The sequence below is a fragment of the Eptesicus fuscus genome, chromosome 11, assembly GCF_027574615.1.
Source record: "Eptesicus fuscus isolate TK198812 chromosome 11, DD_ASM_mEF_20220401, whole genome shotgun sequence".
Classification (NCBI taxonomy): Eukaryota; Metazoa; Chordata; class Mammalia; order Chiroptera; family Vespertilionidae; genus Eptesicus; species Eptesicus fuscus.
The window spans coordinates 46,845,148-46,863,340 of NC_072483.1; the positions used below are offsets into that span (position 1 = coordinate 46,845,148).

The 18,193-nt window shown below is 39.9% G+C and overlaps 1 protein-coding gene and 1 pseudogene across 4 annotated transcripts in view; both read left to right on the forward strand.

The window, feature by feature from the left end:
* Positions 1 to 573: 573 nt before the first annotated feature.
* PPIG (peptidylprolyl isomerase G) overlaps positions 574 to 18,193 on the forward strand; it is a 44,553-nt gene continuing 26,933 nt past the window's right edge. Inside the window, exons 1-8 of one of the 4 annotated variants that reach the window (XM_054722876.1) lie at positions 574 to 676; positions 813 to 1,067; positions 10,524 to 10,571; positions 12,573 to 12,650; positions 12,751 to 12,825; positions 13,190 to 13,297; positions 13,953 to 13,997; positions 16,363 to 16,450. In XM_054722876.1, the coding sequence (XP_054578851.1) occupies positions 12,590 to 12,650; positions 12,751 to 12,825; positions 13,190 to 13,297; positions 13,953 to 13,997; positions 16,363 to 16,450 (377 nt within the window). In that variant the 5' untranslated portion in view covers positions 574 to 676; positions 813 to 1,067; positions 10,524 to 10,571; positions 12,573 to 12,589. Of the gene's footprint in view, positions 1,068 to 10,523; positions 10,572 to 12,526; positions 12,651 to 12,750; positions 12,826 to 13,189; positions 13,298 to 13,952; positions 13,998 to 16,362; positions 16,451 to 18,193 lie in introns of those variants that run through there. The other 3 variants (XM_054722875.1, XM_054722877.1, XM_054722878.1) reach the window with 3 other exon arrangements.
* Positions 15,631 to 15,726, forward strand: LOC114230528 (U6 spliceosomal RNA; annotated as a pseudogene).

Here is an 18,193-nt window from a genome sequence, read left to right on the forward strand (position 1 = left end):
GAGATAGAAACATCAATGATGAGAATCATTGATCCATGGGCTGCCTCCCACACGCCCCCAACTGGGAATCGAGCCCGCAGCCCGGGACCCTTCAGTCCGCAATCACACGCTCTATCCACTGAGCCAAACCAGCAAGGGCTTTCTTTCTTTTTAGAGAAACATGGGTGTTTGAGATAAACAAAACATCCATGGGTTGCGCCCCAACTGGGGATCCAACCCACAACTTAGGTGTGTGCCCTGACCTGGAATAGAATCCGCTACCTTTTTGGTGTAGGGACAACCAGACTGGCTGGGAGCATCCTAAAGGTAGGGCTTTCTTTTCAATAAAGACGACAAATAAGTGTTTCCTAAATGAAGCACTTCATCTCGCGAATTACATGGCATTCTTACCGTTACAAACGGTCCCAATCAACTAAACTACCTATAAAGGAGCTATTTCACAAGCACCAATATCCTAGACCTCCAGGCAGGGCCGGGGTGACCCAATCCTGGGAACACCAGGACCTAAGGTCGACCCACCCGTGACGTACTTCCGGCGCGACGCTTCCCCTCCACACTGGGACTGGGTGGTGGGGGAGGGAGGCGGGTAGTGGGCTTTAGCGCCTTTTCTGGCGGCGGTAGATTTGAAGCGCTCTGAAGGACCGGACCTGGGAGGGAGGAGACTGTACGGGTGCAGGTGAGTGGCCCGAAGCCCGCGCTGTTTCGGCGGCGTCCTCTGCAGCAGTCCTGGGGCACGAGAGCGGGAAGGGCCCGGAGAAGAGGGGCGGAGCCGGCACGACAGGCCCTGCCGACTTAACCGTCTTCCCTCTGAGGTCTCGGGGCTGCCAGGTTCCAGCGAGGACCCCCGCGGGCCGTGGCGCTGGCTCTGCGGGTGCTGGATCCCGGAGCAGGCTTCCCGCCGCGTCACCCGGGCCTGGGACACGGCCCTCCCCCTGCCAGCCTCCGCCCTCTCCATCGCGGCGCACGCCTCCCTCCCTGACGCATTTTGCCGCACAAGCTGTAATATGGCGGCAGCGACGGCGGCCTGAACTCTGGGCAGCCGGGCTGATTTTGGATGCTTCCGAATTGTAAGACGAAACACTAATGTGGGCAGGTAGGAGAGTTGGCGGGGTCCGGGGCGGTGTGACCTGCCATCCTGTCAGGTTAGAGTTGGAGCGTAGCGGGCGAGGAGCCAGGATCACGGGGGTTAAGATTAGATTGAAGACAGGCTTTCCTCCTGCGACCTTCTTTTCCACCTCGTAGAGACAGCGTCTATCGTGACTAGTTGAGTGGCCCAGGCCACTTAGTTAAGCATTCAGCATCCTCCTAAAACCGAAAGCCAGGCTCTTCCCCTCGCATCCCAGGGCTGTCTCGAAGTTCTCCCTCGATCCGTGAGCAACGCAGGCCCTTTAGGAGAGAGAATTACTTTCGGAGGAAGATGACGGCTTCTGAGCTCCATATGCTTTTGCGGGGAAGTGTGTGTATTTGGCTCATCTTAAAGGAGCTAAGTCCAGGGGATGGAGAATTCCCAGTCGTTTGGAAAATGTTATAAAAGCACCATTTTGTGCAATTTCTTCTCATAACAGTACTTGCTGTGCGGGACCAAGTTTTTGCAATAATGATCACAAATACTTCCAAGGAATAATTAAATGTTTTGGAATTTTTGGGGTACGTTAACTTTCATTAGCTTAAACCAGATAGGGAGAATGTGTGTGTGTGTGTGTGTGTGTGTGTGTATTTTCATTTGGCAAAGAATGGCCAGTAATTTACCAGTTCAGAAGGATGATGGGGGGGGGGGGGTGAACATTTTTATAACATGTCTTAAAGAGTTCACTTTACATTGTTTAATGTTTCCTTTATGATTCAGTATTATTGGTGCCCTGGGATCGTAAGGGTCTTGTTTTGTAGGATTCCGTGCTTTTTTATTTTTATTTTTTGAATTGTGTTTGCTTTTTACGTGTTGTGTTTTTTTGTTTTGTTTTGTTTTTGGTAGTTGCAGGCTGTTATCAGGGCCGCCTTCCACTGTTGTCAGGAGTGTACAAGTTTGCAGACTTACTAGGTTAGAAAATACTGATTTGTTTCTGGCTCAGCCATTTTTTATTTATTTTTTTTTTTTAATTTTAGAGAGAAAGGAAGGGAGAGACAGAAACATTAGTTTGTTGTTCCACTTGTTTGTGCGTTCATTGGTTGATTCTTGTATGTTCCCTGACGGGGAAGTGAAGCCACTACCTTGGCTATCCTGAGGACACTCAACCAACTGAGCTTTCCAGCTAGGGCCGACTCAACCATCTTTCTGAACCTCAGTTTCTTCATCTATAAAACGATATATTTTTTATTTTAGACTATCATGAAGCTGGGCTTCAAAAATATTCAGGTTTGTTAAAATTCTGTGTAAAATTGGCTTTGAAGAAGAACTCGGTAGTTCTTGTACCAGTGAAGTGAAGAGCATACATTGCATTTATTGGGACTTAGTAAAGGCCTTAGTTTTTGGTGCTTTTAATTGTGGTCTTGCATTATCCATGGCTTCGAAGTAAGGTCTTTGTCCTTTTGTATATTTTAAATTAGATTTTTCTGTCAGGCAGCGTTCATTCTTTAATTAAAGGGAAATTGGTAGCCATTCATAATAGGTGAACTAGTTCTGTTAGCTATCAGGACTCCATCTGTAATTCTTTCAATGTTGCTATTTTAAAGAAATATGTGTTGATAGATTTCCTTATTATTTTACTAATAGGGTATTTCAACAGAATTATAATGTATTATCTGTTTTTAGTATTCTAATGTACTAAGATGTTTTACTTGGGAATCCATAGATAATTGACTCAAATGATTGAAGAGTTTGTTGCAAATCTTCTGCTACTATGTCACGTGGCACTTTCCCCCACCCCCGGGCTTTAATTTTAGCACCAAGTTTCAGTTTTCATTTGATTTACATGTCAATGGTTTTGCCATTGTTTAATGCATATATGGTCCTAATAAGAACTCAATGTGTTTTTATTTCTGCAGGGCAAATCTTGCATCTTGGAATTTGCTACAGGCAAGTATAATGAATACTCAAGAAAACTGTTGCAACTGGGACTTTGTACTTTTAGTGCAGACAAGAAATCTGCTCTTTCAGTTTGAGTGGTGGCTTAAAATAAGCAGCAATCTCCTTCTGAAATAGAATTAAATCATACTTATAAATGTAGACATCAATTTTTGATATTAATTTTTTTTTAACTTGGGCTATTTATTTATTTATTTATGTTAATCCTCTCCCGAGGATATTTTTCCACTTATTTTTAGGGCGAGTGGAAGAGAGAGTGAAAGACAGAGGGAAACATCGATGTGAGAGAAACACATCGATTGGTTGCCTGCTGCACGAGCCCAGACCAGGGCCTGTGCTGGGGAGGATCCTGCAACCAAGGTCCATGCCCTTGACCGGAATCAAACCCGGGACCCTTTGGTCCGCAGGCCGAGGCTCTATCCACTGAGCCAAACTGGTTACAGCTTAAAATGGTTATTTTTAAAACATGAGTGATTCCTTGACTGATTTTTTTTAAACATATTTTTTTTATTGATTTCAGAGAGGAAGGGAGAGGTAGAGAGAGAAACATCAATGATGAAAGAATCATTGATTGGCTGCCTCTTGCATGCCCTCTACTGGGGATCGAGCCCGCACCCTGGGCATGTGCCCTTGACTGGAATCGAACCGAGGACCCTTCAGTCCGCAGGCCAATGCTCTATCCACTGAGCCAAACCAGCTAGGGCTTTACCTCTGATTTAAAAATTTTTTTATTTATTGACTTGAGAAACATTGATTTGTTGTTCCATTTATTTATGAATTGATTTTTTAAAAACTAATGAAAAACCTGTTTGTTTATATATTAAGCCATGTTAATTATTAAAACTTCATTTTAAGATTTAGTCATAATTAAGTTATTGCATCACGGTCAGTATGCTGGAAAGTTAAATGAGCCATTACTTAGAATATTTGTAAATAAGCTGGTTTCCACAGAGAAGCTATAGAGTACTTAATCAGGAAACTCTTGCTTTTTCCCCACTTGTGACCTTGAGCCAGTCACTTCAGCTCTCTAGTCTTCTCAATCTATAAAATCATAAGATTGGGCCAGATTATTTCTAAAGTTTCTCCAAACTTCAGGAGTTTTGTAGTTCTTTATATAGGAATTACTGGATTGAATAATGTTGATAGGATGGTGTAGGTTAACTCTGGAGACATTAAATAAATTTATTGTTACAGAACTTAGATAATTACAGGTACAATATTAAGAATATTAGCAGAGATTTCCCAATTAGTATATACTTTTTCAGTTCAGCACTAACACAATTGTAACTATATTTTTATGGCTCTTGGATTGTATGTGTAAAAAGTGTATCTTGCCCTAGCTGAGTGGTTTGGTTAGTTGGAGTGTCGTCCCATATACCGAAAGGTTTTGGGTTCGATTCTGAATCAAGGCACATACCTAGATTGTAGGTTCCAACCCCTGGTCAGGAGGCAGCTGATCCATGTTTCTCACATTGATGTCTGTCTATCTGTCTCACTCTCTCTAAACATCAATAAAAATATGTTTTCGGGGGAGGCTAAAATTTTTTTTAAGTGTATAATTTTCTTATTTAACACTGAAGTTGGCAGCATTACAGCTTTTCTCTTTTTAAGTTTTCTAAAGGATTTAAGAATTTAGGAAATGTCTATACACTGTTAAATTCTAGCATAATTGTTTGTAACTGTTAGCGACACTAAGGGAAGGGGCACTTGTGGTAGAGCATAGTTACCTTTCCTGACACCTCAGAAAAGAAAGTTAAGTTGTACTTAATTCGTGAGTAATCTGGCATACAAGAGTGTATTTAAATGTTTTTTAAGCAGTTCATTTTCATTTCTCATTTGTTCTCTGGGAACTACATTAGGGGTAGTGTAAAGAGGCTGCTGTGAATGTTAGATTGCCTTTTTGAAAGTAATCTTCAAGATCCACTGTAGTTTTAATTAACCTTAGTATGATTACACTTAGAGGTGGAATCTTGTATATAAATTGTTACCTATTTATTAAACTTAAGCAGATGAGAACTTCCCATCCTTGTATCTTGGTTCTGCACTGAATATGCTCCCTCTTATAGTGGATTTGGTTGGAAGAGAGTGAGAGGAGGAGGAAGAAAGAAAAACACTTTTTTAAAAAACATAGTGTCGCAAAAAAATGTATACACACACTTTGAATAAAGGTAGTGTTTACTTAAAATACATTTCATTTTCAAAATGGAGCTATTAGCTGTTAAAGTGTGTATACATTTTTGGGGGGACATAGAATGCACTAGGCAGATGTAGGAAATAGGTTGTTTCAGTTGTGAAACAGGCTGAGAGGATGGTTACTGGTAGGCTCTGGGAGAATTTCTGACTACAGATACATGTTGGCAATAAACTATGTGAGAAGCAGTACTTACAGGAGGAAAGGCACTGGGTTTTTTTGTTGTGTTTGTTAATCCTCACCTGAGGATATTTTTTTTCATTGTTTTTTATTTTATTTTTTTTTTTTAATATATTTTATTGATTTTTTTTACAGAGAGGAAGGGAGAAGGATAGAGAGTTGGAAACATGGATGAGAGAGAAACACTGATCAGCTGCCTCCTGCACACCCCCCTACTGGGGATGTGCCCAAAACCAAGGTACATGCCCTTGACTGGAATCAAACCTGGGACCCTTCAGTCTGCAGGCCGACGCTCTATTGACTGAGCCAAACCAGTTAGGGCTCATTGTTTTTTAAGAGAAAGCAGAAGTGGGGGAGGTAGGGACAGAGAGAAACATTGATGTGAGAGAAATATATCGATTGGTTGCTTCCTGCACATGCCTGACCAGGACCAGGGATCGAGCCTGCAACTGAGGTACATGCCCTTGACCAGAATCAAACCTGGCACCCTTCAGTCTGCGGGCTGACACTCTCACTACTGAGAAAAACTGGCTAGGGCCAAGACACTGGTTTTTAATAGAAGAGTCTAGCCCTGACCGGTTTGGCTCAGTGGATGGAGCGTTGGCCTTCGGATTGAGGGGTCCCGGGTTCGATTCCGGTCAAGGGCATGTACCTGGTTGCGGGTACATCCCCAGTGGGGGGTGTGCAGGAAGCAGCTGATTGATGTTTCTAACTCTCTATCCCTCTCCCTTCCTCTGGGAAAATCAATAAAATATATATATATATATTCTTTAAAAAGTCTAGTTCCAGTTATGCCTTGATTAACTAGTATTCTTTTTATTTGATAATATAGTGCTGGGCCAGTCATTGCTTTGAAGATACATAGGTTCTCAGTTCGAGGACTTTACAGAGCAGTTACAATAAAGTAAATAAGATTCAACAAAGGGTCACTTAAGCTTTTGATAGTCAGGGTGAAACTCCCAGAGTGTACTCTGGCTATGCTGAATATTTAAGGGCACTTGGGAATTAACCAAGGGAATCAGAAACGGCAAAAACCTGGTGATCATCTTAATATTAACAGTTTAAAAGGATTTACTATCTACTTTTTTAAGATTCAGTAATATACTGATTCCCTCATACTGTGTGAATGATTCTTTGAATATAATGAAGTCACTGTATTTTTTTATTGCCTAATTATAAATACCTTGTCCTTTACCGTATATTTTAATAATTAGTTGCCCATATGCTTGTTCCCCAACCCTACCCCCATCCTTTATGTTACTTTTGGGTGAATATGGAAATTATTTTATGTATGAACTTAAAAGATTTAAATTTTTATATATGACTTGTTACCTCTGATATTTTTATGAAATATACATATTTGTTGTAGAACTTTATAATTCTAGCACTTATATTTTAAAATATTATAACATGTCTATTCACATACAAAAGTATGATATTTTTGATAAACACTTAAATCAACATGTGATTCTCTCTACTTAGAAAAAAAGTAGAAGTATATGTGAAAAAATATTAAAAGTTACAGCTTGCCCCACTGGTGTGACTCAGTAGTTGGCTGTTGACCCATGAACCAGGAGGTCACAGTTTGAGTCCCGGTCAGGGCACATGCCTGGGTTATGGGCTCGATCCTCAGTGTGGGGCATGCAGGAGGCAGTCGATTGATGATTCTCTGTCATCATTGATGTGTCTGTCCCTCCCTCTTCCTCTCTGAAATCAATAAACATCCTACCTAATAATAGACAAATATGCAAATTGACCATACCTTCACTATGCCCGCGATTGGCCAGGAGGCGCGGGGGGCGGCGGGACTCGGGGTGGCTGGGGTGGCCAATTGGGCCGGCGGGACGCCGAGTTTGCGTCGCCAGCGGCGGCTCGAGCTCAGCGTCTGCACCATGGCTGTGCTGCGACACAGAAGGGGCCTCTGGGGCAGTGAGCTCACATCCCGCCGCAGACCATCAAAAGTGGGGGAGCTGGGTGCCTGTCCGCTCAGGCACCCAGCTCCCCCGCGATCGAAAGCAAAAGCGTGGGAGCTGGGTGCCTGTCCACTCAGGCACCAGGCCTTCCAGAAACCTCCGCCGCGCTGGAGGCTTCTGAAAGGCCTGGTGCACCAGCGATCAAAAGGGAAAGCGTGGGAGCTGGGTGCCTGTCCGCTCAGGCACCAGGCCTTTCAGAAGCCTCCGGCGCCTGGTGCACCAGCGGACAGGCACCCAGCTCCCCCGTGATCGAAAGCGAAAGCGTGTAGGGGACCCTACACGTGCATGATTCAATCATGCACTGGGCCTCTAGTACATATATAAAAAGTAAATAAAAATAAAGATGAAATTACTATAAAAATAAAATAAAGTTACAGTTAAAAGCCAGGATTTTATGCAGTTTTTGTGTGATTTTTTTTTTTTTGGTAAGTTATTAACTTTATTATCTTATTTTTAAGTATTTTTTTTTTTTAAATATTTTTTTTTAAATATATTTTATTGATTTTTTACAGAGAGGAAGAGAGAGGGATAGAGAGTTAGAAACATCGATCAGCTGCCTCTTGCACACCCCCTACTGGGGATGTGCCCGCAACCAAGGTACATGCCCTTGACCGGAACCGAACCTGGGACCCTTGAGTCCACAGGCCGACGCTCTATCCACTGAGCCAAACCGGTCCCGGCTATTATCTTATTTTTAAGTATTTTTATTTTGAATAAAGTAGATGAAATTAAATATCAAGTTCAGATTTCTGAAGGGGTAGGGCAGGTGAGGTGAGTGCATGAGGTCAAGTACATAATAAATGGTAACAGCTAATAGGCCAGTGATGGCGAACCTATGACACGCGTGTCAGCACTGACACGCATAGCCATTTCTGATGACACGCGGCCGCTGAGGTTGCCGCATGCCGAGGATGAAACATTTGCGAAATAATGTTTTTTCCTCAAAGTGACACACTACCCGAGTTATGCTCAGTTTTTTGGCAAAGTTTGACACACCAAGCTCAAAAGGTTGCCCATCACTGTAATAGGCAATAGTGGAAACTAGGTTAAACTAAAGCATATACCTCATCTAATGGGGGAGACTTGTGATTGCTATACAGGAATGAGGCTAGATATGATTATTTTTTTATATCGATTTTATAGAAATAGCTGCAACTCATTTAGATTAAACAAATTTGCAGCAAACAGAACATCTATAGACTGCTACACTAAAAGATTTCATTATTCACCATTCTTAGGAAATTCATCTATTTTACTGAAAATTGCATAGGCTTGATTTTTCCCTGAATTATTTTCTCTTTACTTTTTCTTGAGAAAAAAAAAAAGAAAAGTTGACCAGATGTTTGTCTTGTGTTTGGTTTTGGATATTATTTGAGTAGTATCAGGAGTTCATGGAGGAAATACTGTCCTATTTCTGATTAGATAAAATCTGGTTTGAATAGTGTTAGGGACATAGTGTTGAGCCATCTATTGTGTCACCATTGTTCTTCATTAGCTTTAAATATTAGAGCATTTATGTTCTCAAGATTTGTGTAGTGCTTTTAATGATAATTTGCTATCTTTCGTCTTTCTTGAATTAAGGCATATTTATCATTTTTTAATCTATATCTATGAAAAGTATCCTTATGTGGCATAACCTAAATATAATAGCCCTCCCAGATGTGTACATTCTATATATTCTTCGGAGATTATATATACATTTTCTTTTTTATTATTCACTTTTTCTTTATAATAGCAATTGTGTTTATTAAAAGTAGACAAGAAGTACAGTGAGACAAAAACTGTCTCCAGTCTTACAATCAAACAAGTGATTTTCATTTTTTTTCATCTCATGGCACACATAAACTTATTACTAAAATTCTTTGGCACACCAAACATGATTTTTGCCTATCTGACCAAAAATATTGTTATAATTTTGATTTATTCACACTAGACGGCTGTTGTGGTATAAGCTGTTGTCATTTTTTTTATTTGACAATCCAAGGAAAAAGGAGGTCAGTTCCCGTGACTAAATAGTCAGGTCTTTCATGTTTTAAACATTTTTTGCAGTACACAGTGTGCCTCTTGTTGCACACTAGTTGAAAATTGCTGAAACACAGTAATGATTATTTCCTTTCAATCATTTTTTTTTTTCTTTTTTTAAAAATATATTTTATTGATTTTTTTACAGAGAGGAAGGGAGAGTGATAGAGAGTTAGAAACATCGATGAGAGAGAAACATCTATCAGCTGCCTCCTGCACACCTCCTACTGGGTATGTGCCCAAAACCAAGGTACATGCCCTTGACCGAAATCGAACCTGGGATCCTTCAGTCCACAGGCCAACGCTCTATCCACTGAGCCAAACCAGTTAGGGCTCATTTTTTTCTTTTTATAAATCTTTGTCTTGGTGGGACAGGAGTAGTGTATGTGATTATAATTATGTTACATATACTGTTATGTTGATTATTTTTAACAAATTATGAGCATTTCCCCAATTATTAATTTTTATAAGCATTGCTTTAATATTGCTGATATTTTGTTTAACTAGAGACTATAATTTAATCAATTTTCATAAAATTTAATAGATTGCTTCTGATTATATGTTACTAAAATGAGCACTAAGATGGCCAACTTTATACATAAAGGCTTTCTAAATTTAGGGTAGTTCCATACAGTAGATTTTTAGTAGTTGAATTTTACTGGTTTATGGTATAAACCAGTTTAAAGCATAAAACCTTGAGTTTTGCATTTTGTTTCCAGAGGAGTGGATACTGTATTGGAAATTACTCTTTTAAAAAATCTCTGTGATCACCGGGCCATTGTGAGTCAGGGTTGTGTGTCGACCCATGTACCAGGAGGTCACCGTTCGGTTCCCTGTCAGTACTCAATCTTTGTGGGGGGCATGCCAATCAATAATTCTATCATTATTGATGTTTCTGATTTTTTGTGTCTACACTAGCATATCAATAAATGCTATTGTTCATGATTAGAACATATCATACGTAAAACTTAATGTGCTTTTACTCAAAATATAAATCAACCATTTATTACTGTTGTTAAATTATCCCCCTTTCTTCCTTGATGATTTATTTTTGTTTTGCTTTGTTTTTTTAGAGATTTGCATGTTTTCTTTTTAAAACCACCATTTTAATCAAAACTTTCCTTTTGTTTTCCAGGGCTGAAAGGATTGGATCATTTTGTCCTTGATTTTTCTCTATTTAAAGGTAATTTGCCTGTTGAGTTCACTAGTCATACAGACTTAATACAGTTTTCTGTTTGGGGTGGCAATCTATATTTGGTTGTTAAAATAGAAATTATCCTCTCTAATAAAGGAGTGATAGGGAAATTAACCATCACTCTGCTACATAAGCCACACCCACCAGCCAATCAGAGCAAGTATGCAAATAAACCCAACCAAGATGGCGGTTAATTTGCATACATAGGCTCCCTGAGTGGACCCCCTGCAACGGATGGCAGGGAGCTGGGGTCCGCTCCGGCACCAGGCCGAAAACCTCTGGCGGAGGCTTTTGGTCTGGTGCCGGAGCAGACCCCCTACAATCCATAGCAGGGAGCTGGGTGTCTGCTCTGGCCCCAGGCCAAAGCAGACCCCCTGCAATCGATAGCAGGGAGCTGGGTGTCCGCTGCGGCACCAGGCCGAAAGCCTCGGTCTGGGCAGGCCTGGTCAGGGTTGAGCAGGTGATCAGAGGGAGCTGGAGGGGCCTGCCCAGGCCTAAAGCTTTGGCCAGAGGCTTTAGGCCTGGGCAGGGCCCAGCGGTTGATTGGTGTGAACTATAGAGGAAACACCTTTTCTGACTGCACATTGGCTAAGCTTCCTGTATGCCACTGGTAATATTCTTAGTAACTTGGGTAATAAGAATCCAAAAAGGTGGTCTAGGGTTTTTCCACCACACTTCTGGAGAAAAAAATGAAGGTCTGCTGCTGGAAGAAATGTCATATCCTGCCCTACCTGGTTTGACTAGGTGGATAATGCCTCACCCTGCAGACAGCAGGGTCTGGGTTCGATTCTGATCAAGGGCATGTACCTAGGTTGTAGGCTCCTCCCTGGCCGGGGCCCAGATCAGGGCTCATGCAGGAGGCAACCAATCAAAGTGTTCCTCTCACTTTGATGTTTCTCTCTGTCTTTCCCTTTCTCTTCCACATTCTCTAAAAGTCAATGGAAACATATCCTCAGGTGAGGATAAAAAATAAATAAATAAATGCATATCCTATGAAAGACACATCTTGAAAATGCCTAAAGAAAGTTGTCATTTTTTCTTGGTGAAGGGACTGGAGTCCGTGTTGATAAAAACACCTTGGTGGCTGCGGTGACTAGCAGTGGCTGCAGCAGCGCCGTGATGGGGCTGGTGCCTTCCCCTGATCAGCCCCGTTGCCTCCCACAAAGGGAGGCCAGAGTATGGCTTAGGCCCGCTCCCCACATAAGCCATCAGTAGGACATCCCCTGAGGGCTCCCAGTATGTGAGAGGGACCCCCGACCCCCAGTGCATGAATTTTGTGCACTGGGCCCCTAGTCTATATACATAAAAGGCTAATATGCAAAGTGTCTCCTCGGGAGTTCAGCTGGGAGAATGGCAGTTCGCTGGATCTCTATGATGTGTGCTGACCATCGGGGTGGTGCAGGACATGGCGGGTGACCAGCAGCGGCGGTCGGGTGCTGAGGGAGCAAAGGAAGGAAGAGGCAGGGAGGCAGGGGGAACTGCATGGTGGCGGCAGCGTGAGGATGGCAAGGGAAGGAGGAGGCGGGGAGGCAGGGAACCTGATGGGCCCTGATTGCCGGCCAGGCCTAGGGTCCCTACTCGTGCATGAATTTCATACACTGGGCCTTTGGTATTGTATAATGGCTAAGCCTTTTCTTTCTTTTTCTTTTTTATGTTTCTATTGATCTTTAGAGAGAGAGAAAGAGAAACATCAATTGATTGCCTCCTGTATTCACCCTGACGGGGAATCCAACCCAAGACCCTTCTGTGCATGGGAGGATGCTCCAACTGAGCCACATTGTCCAGGGCTAAGCCTTTTTTCCCCCTGTCTTTTCTGTGTGCCTCATAAAATGCAATCTATCTCTAAAAGAAAAGAATCTTTATGTTTTGTGCCATGGAAGTAAATATCAAAATAAATTTCAAACTACATTTCTAGTTTATGCTCCATAAAATATTTTTTACAGAAATTTATGAAGAAATCTTTGTCTGAAAACTGTATTTTACTCATAGATTGAAATATTGGAGCCATGGGAATAAAGGTTCAACGTCCACGATGTTTTTTTGACATCGCCATTAATAATCAACCAGGTAAGAAGATTAATGTTCTTATTTAACATTTATAAATGAGTATTTAATATTTTAAATTAGTAAGGAAGTTTAAACCAACTCCTTTTTTTTTTTTTTTAAGCTGGAAGAGTTGTCTTTGAATTATTTTCTGATGTGTGTCCCAAAACATGCGAGAACTTCCGTTGTCTTTGTACAGGTTTGTGGATATTTTCAATTTCCCTAACAGTAGTCCCATTTTTATTTAAACAAATTTTAGATTTCTTTTTGCATATTACTTTTTATTCTTAACATGCAAATTATGCAGCATTGTGTTAAAGTAATTTTTAGAAATATTAGTTGTAATGGGATTTTATTTGACATTGATTTCTACATTTCAGCACTCTTCAGCATTTTTTAAATGAATTTTTAAAAAAATTCTTGAGCGAGTGAAAATTCAATAGTTTAAAAAAATCTATATTATTTATTTTACAGGGTGAAAGCTTTCATCATTAATTATGCTTTAATACTACTTCCTTGATTTTCTTTCTACTAAATGGCCTACTAATTTTTCTTTTTTATAGGTGAAAAGGGAACAGGGAAATCAACTCAGAAGCCATTGCATTATAAGAGTTGTCTCTTTCACAGAGTTGTCAAAGATTTTATGGTTCAGGGTGGTGACTTCAGTGAAGGTAAGACTTTGATTCACAAAAAAATTATATATTCCTTGTTAAATATCATAGATCTCAAATCTTCAGGTTTTTTTTTTTGTTTTTTTTTTGCCCTATCAATTAGAAGTACTCATAGAAATAAGTTAAAAGAAGGAAGCACAGGAAATAATTTCACCTTTGAAGTATGAATTAATTTCAGAAATTTGCTTCTTGATAAAAAACAAAATACTGTATTTCTCCATTAGTAACCTATCAGTGTATGTGTTTGATTTCCTCACAGCTAGTAATCCTTACCTACCATACAGTTTTTACCTTTATTTTTTATTATAAAATCATCAAGATTCTATTTTAAAGACATTTTCAAAATGGTCAGTAATTTCTGTTGAAAAACCTACATAATCATCATTAGAATTGACCAGTGTGTGTGTGTGTGTGTGTGTGTGTGTGTGTGTGTGTCCCTTATCTTAATAGATTTTGCCATATTCTTACTATTATATCGTAAGGGAAAGAAAGTAATTTGGGATCTTGTCAGTATTGACTACGATTTGCTATGAACCTTTGAGTAGTATTGAAAGTCATTCAAGCACTAACTTTCTAAGAAGCATTTTGTTTAGGTAGCACCTTGAAAGAAATTACTGTCTTGAGAGTTCTAAGAATGCATGTTTTTCATCCCTAGGAAATGGACGAGGAGGGGAATCTATTTATGGAGGATTTTTTGAAGGTAAAACTGTTTACTTTTATTTTAAATTGTGTTTTTAATGGTTTCTGTTTTATTCACTTGATTTTCTCTATTAAATCAATAAGATTATTTACTAAACAGTGTTTACAGTACTAATATCCATCTACCTTCAACTACTCTGGAGGTAATTTTTGTTGTTAGGTAAATTTTCTTGTGAAAATTTTTATAAAATATGCCCTGGCCAGTTTGGCTCAGTTGGTTGGGCATTGTACCATGCACTGAAAGGTTGCTAGTTCAATTCCTAATCAGGACACAAAGCCCAGGTTGCAGGTTCTATCCCCAGTAGGTAGCTTGCAGGAGGCAGCCAACTAATGTTCTGCTCTCACATTGATGTTTCTCTTTCTCTCTCCCTCTTCTTACCTCTCAAAAAATCAATAAAAAAATATATTTTTTAAATTATAGACTTTTTATAGAGATAGAATTTTTGTTTGTGGTGTAGGACATACATATATCATACTATTTGAAGGATTTAAGTGATCTATAATAAAAAAAGCGAAATATGCTAATTAGACCGGACAGCCGAATAACCTTCCAGTCATCCTTCCAGATGAAGCTGCAGTGGCGGGGGCCAAGGCAGAGGCATTTAGGGGTGGTCAGGCAGGCAGGCAGAGTGGTTAGGGGTGATGAGGTAGGCAGGCAGGCGAGCGGTTAGGATCCAGCAGTCCCAGATTGCGAGGGATGTCCGAGCCTAATATGCTAAGTGCTGACCATTCTTTTGACCATTGGACCAGTCACTGTGACGTGCACTGACAACCAGGGGGCAGATGCTCCGACCTGTAGGTTAGCTTGCTGCTGGGGTCCAGCCAGTGAGGACTGGGCAAGACTGCCGGACACGCCCTGGAGCCCTCCCGCGGTCCCTCCCCGGCCCCGATGGTGCACCAGTGGGGTCCCTCAGCCTGGCTTGCAGGGATCAGGCTGAAACTGGCTCTCTGACATCCCCCGAGGGGTCCCAGATTGCGAGAGGGTGCAGGCCAGGCCAAGGGACCACGCCGGTGTTCGAATTTGTGCACCGGGCCTCTACTGTTGAATAAAAGTGGCAAGAGTGGTCATCTTTATCTCATTCTGACCTTAGAGGGAAAGCTTTCAGCTTTTTACCATTCAGTATCCCATAGCTGTGGGTTTGTCACATATGGCCTTTATTATACTGAGGCATATTCTCTCTGTACCCACTGTGTTGAGAGTCTTTACCATAAATGGATATTGAATGATCTTAACCTTTATTAAAGGTGATTCAGCAGTATTTCTTAGTAACAATATCCAAATTTTGGGTCCATTTTTCTGTAAAAAAATTTTTAAACTCTCCTTGATATTCCAAAATTTAGCTATAATATTTTTCCCAGATTTGAGTTTTCTCGCTAGAATTTTTTATTGATGTGAAGATCATTTGAAAGACTATGAACATGTGAATGGGGAAATATTTCTTGTTATCCATCTTTCACCTTTGGTATTCAGTGAATTTTGTTTCAAATTTCACTTGCTTAGTTTTCATTCTCATGCAGATTGGAAGGCAAGCTGCTCTTTGCATTAAGTGATGCTGTGGCAGAGATTAAGTTAAAGAGTACCTCTTTATGCTCAGAATAATATGTACCCTTTGAGCTCAGAAGTAAAATAAATAGTATGGCTTTGGCAGCACAGATACTAAAATTGGAATGATACAGAGAAGATTATGTACAAAGATAATGCACACATTTGTGAAGCATTCCTTATTTTCAATTCTTAAGAGGGGGGGGCAATATAAAAAAATTCTATCTGGATTCTTCTCTTGCTTTTTAGGTAAGTTTCATTTTTTTGTTTAAACAAAGAAATTTGCCTTTTCCAAAAAAACATAAAGGACAAATGTAAATGGAAAGAAAGGGGGTTGATAGAGTAATTGGAGTTTATAGCAAGGGATTGAAAATTAGAAATATTTTAATATAAAAAGATGTAGAGCCCCAGCTGGGTGGCTTGATTGGTTGGAGTGTGGTCCCATACACAAAAAGCTTACGGGTTCAATTCCTGGTCAGGTCATGTGTCTGGGTTGTAGGTTCCATCCTTGGTCAGGGCGCACATACATACAGAAGACCACTGATCAATATTTCTGTCTCATCACGTTTCTCTGTACCTTCCTCTCTAAAATCAATAAACATATCCTGTGGTGAGGTGGTTTGTTTTTTAAAAAAAAAAAAACACTTTAAAAAGATGGGGAAGGAAATTGCTTAATATTTGATTCTTCTTTTAATCTGACTTTTACCTAAATTTTGCTGGTACTAAAGAGCACATGACATGGACATAAGACATGAAGAGGAGTGGAAATAATTTTGGGGGGTAGTTTATAAGTAATGTAATTGAAAACTTTGCTTCTCTGTAGATGAGAGTTTTGCTGTTAAACACAACAAAGAATTTCTCTTATCAATGGCCAACAGAGGGAAGGATACAAATGGTTCTCAGTTTTTCATGTAAGTATTTATGATCTGATAGCTGAAAATATTTCTCTTGGTGTGTCGTTTTTCTGTGTGCCTGCCCTTGATCCCTAACAAACAGAGGAGGGCCCTATAAGGGGTGGGCATTTTTAAAGAAGGGAGAACAAGGAATTGTTGAAGAAGGGAATATTATTGAAAGGGAAGTTGAATTGTACTAAAGTTTTCAAATGATGAAAACTTGTCAAGAAGACAGGACCCAGTTTGAAGGGGTGGTGTTTCCACTGACCATCTTTAGGACAATTTGACCATCAAAAAGTGTTGCATTGTCAAATAAAACAAGTCTAGGAGTCCATAGGTATAAAAAATTAGTGAATAATGGGAAACACAAAAGCTGTCCCTTAGTAGAATATGAACTCATTATTGTAAAAGGAATGATGCAGTAGAAAAATCACTATATTTGCAGTCATCTCAGTAATAATTGATTAAGGAAAGATTTAGGTGGAAAATTTAGTGGGCATATATATTTTTAAAAACTATACTTTTTTCTTTTTAAATAAATTTTTATTGATTTCAGACAGGAAGGAAGAGGGAGGGAGGGAGGGAGGGAGGGAGGGAGGGAGGGAAATAATCATCGATCAGCTGCCTCCTGCACGCCCACACTGGGGATTGAGGCCCCAACCCGGGCATGTGCCCTGACCAGGAATCGAACTGTGACCTCCTGGTTCATGGGTCAGCGCTCAACCACTGAGCCATGCTGGCTGGTCTAGAGGGCATATTTAACAAGGAATAGGATATTTACAGAGTATCTCTCCATAAATTACATAATTACAAAAAGTAAAATAAAATCAGTCCTCATTAAGATTCTGTATATGTGAATTTGCCTACTCACTAAAATATATTTGTAACCCCAAAGCTAATACTGCTGATGTTTTGTAATTCTGACTATAAAAAAATTGTGACCCAGAGCTCTTGTTAGTAATATGTATTTTTTATCATGTCCTATGGGAACAGATCTGCTCTCCCTTTCAAGAGCCTTAAACTCTCCTGCTCTGAGAAGAACTAAGTCCAACAGCACCATGTGTATTCTAGTGTTTTTCCATTCCATATTTGTAACTCTTCTTCAACAGTGAAACACCTGGCTTCCTTTTATCTTCAAAATTTCTACTCGATGAATCCTAAAAAAAACAAAAAACCATCCTATATCACTGAAGATAGCCTATTATCTAGAGTTCACTATTTATGTATAGCTACTTTTTCTTTAGACATAGAGTATGTAGTTAAAATACCATGTTTAAAAGTTACTTGGATTAGTATTTTTTGGTGTGAATTTTATGTGGTTTTATGACTCAAAACATGTTAGGGTCATTTGTTTCTGATTACATTTCCTTTAGTTCTCCTTCTCCCCATGTTGTTTTGTTTTGTTCTGGGTTTTTTTTGTGTGTGTGTTTTTCTTTTCTTTTCATTTTTAAAGTTTATAAAACATTAACATGATTCCAAACGTTAAAATTAAAATTCTGTTGAGGTATCACTCTCTCCTAACTCTTCACTCCATTCCCATTTTTTCACCCCATATCCAGCTATCCATGCTAGTAACCAACCTCATTAGTTTCTGGTTTATATTCCTATATTTCTTTCTGCAAACATAAACACAGATACATATATATTTTCTTACTTTCCCTTTTTTTCTTGTACAGTAGGTAGTATATTTATAATATTTGCTCTTTTCACTTAATAATATGTCCTGGAAATCACTCCAGATCAGTTCATAAATATGAACTG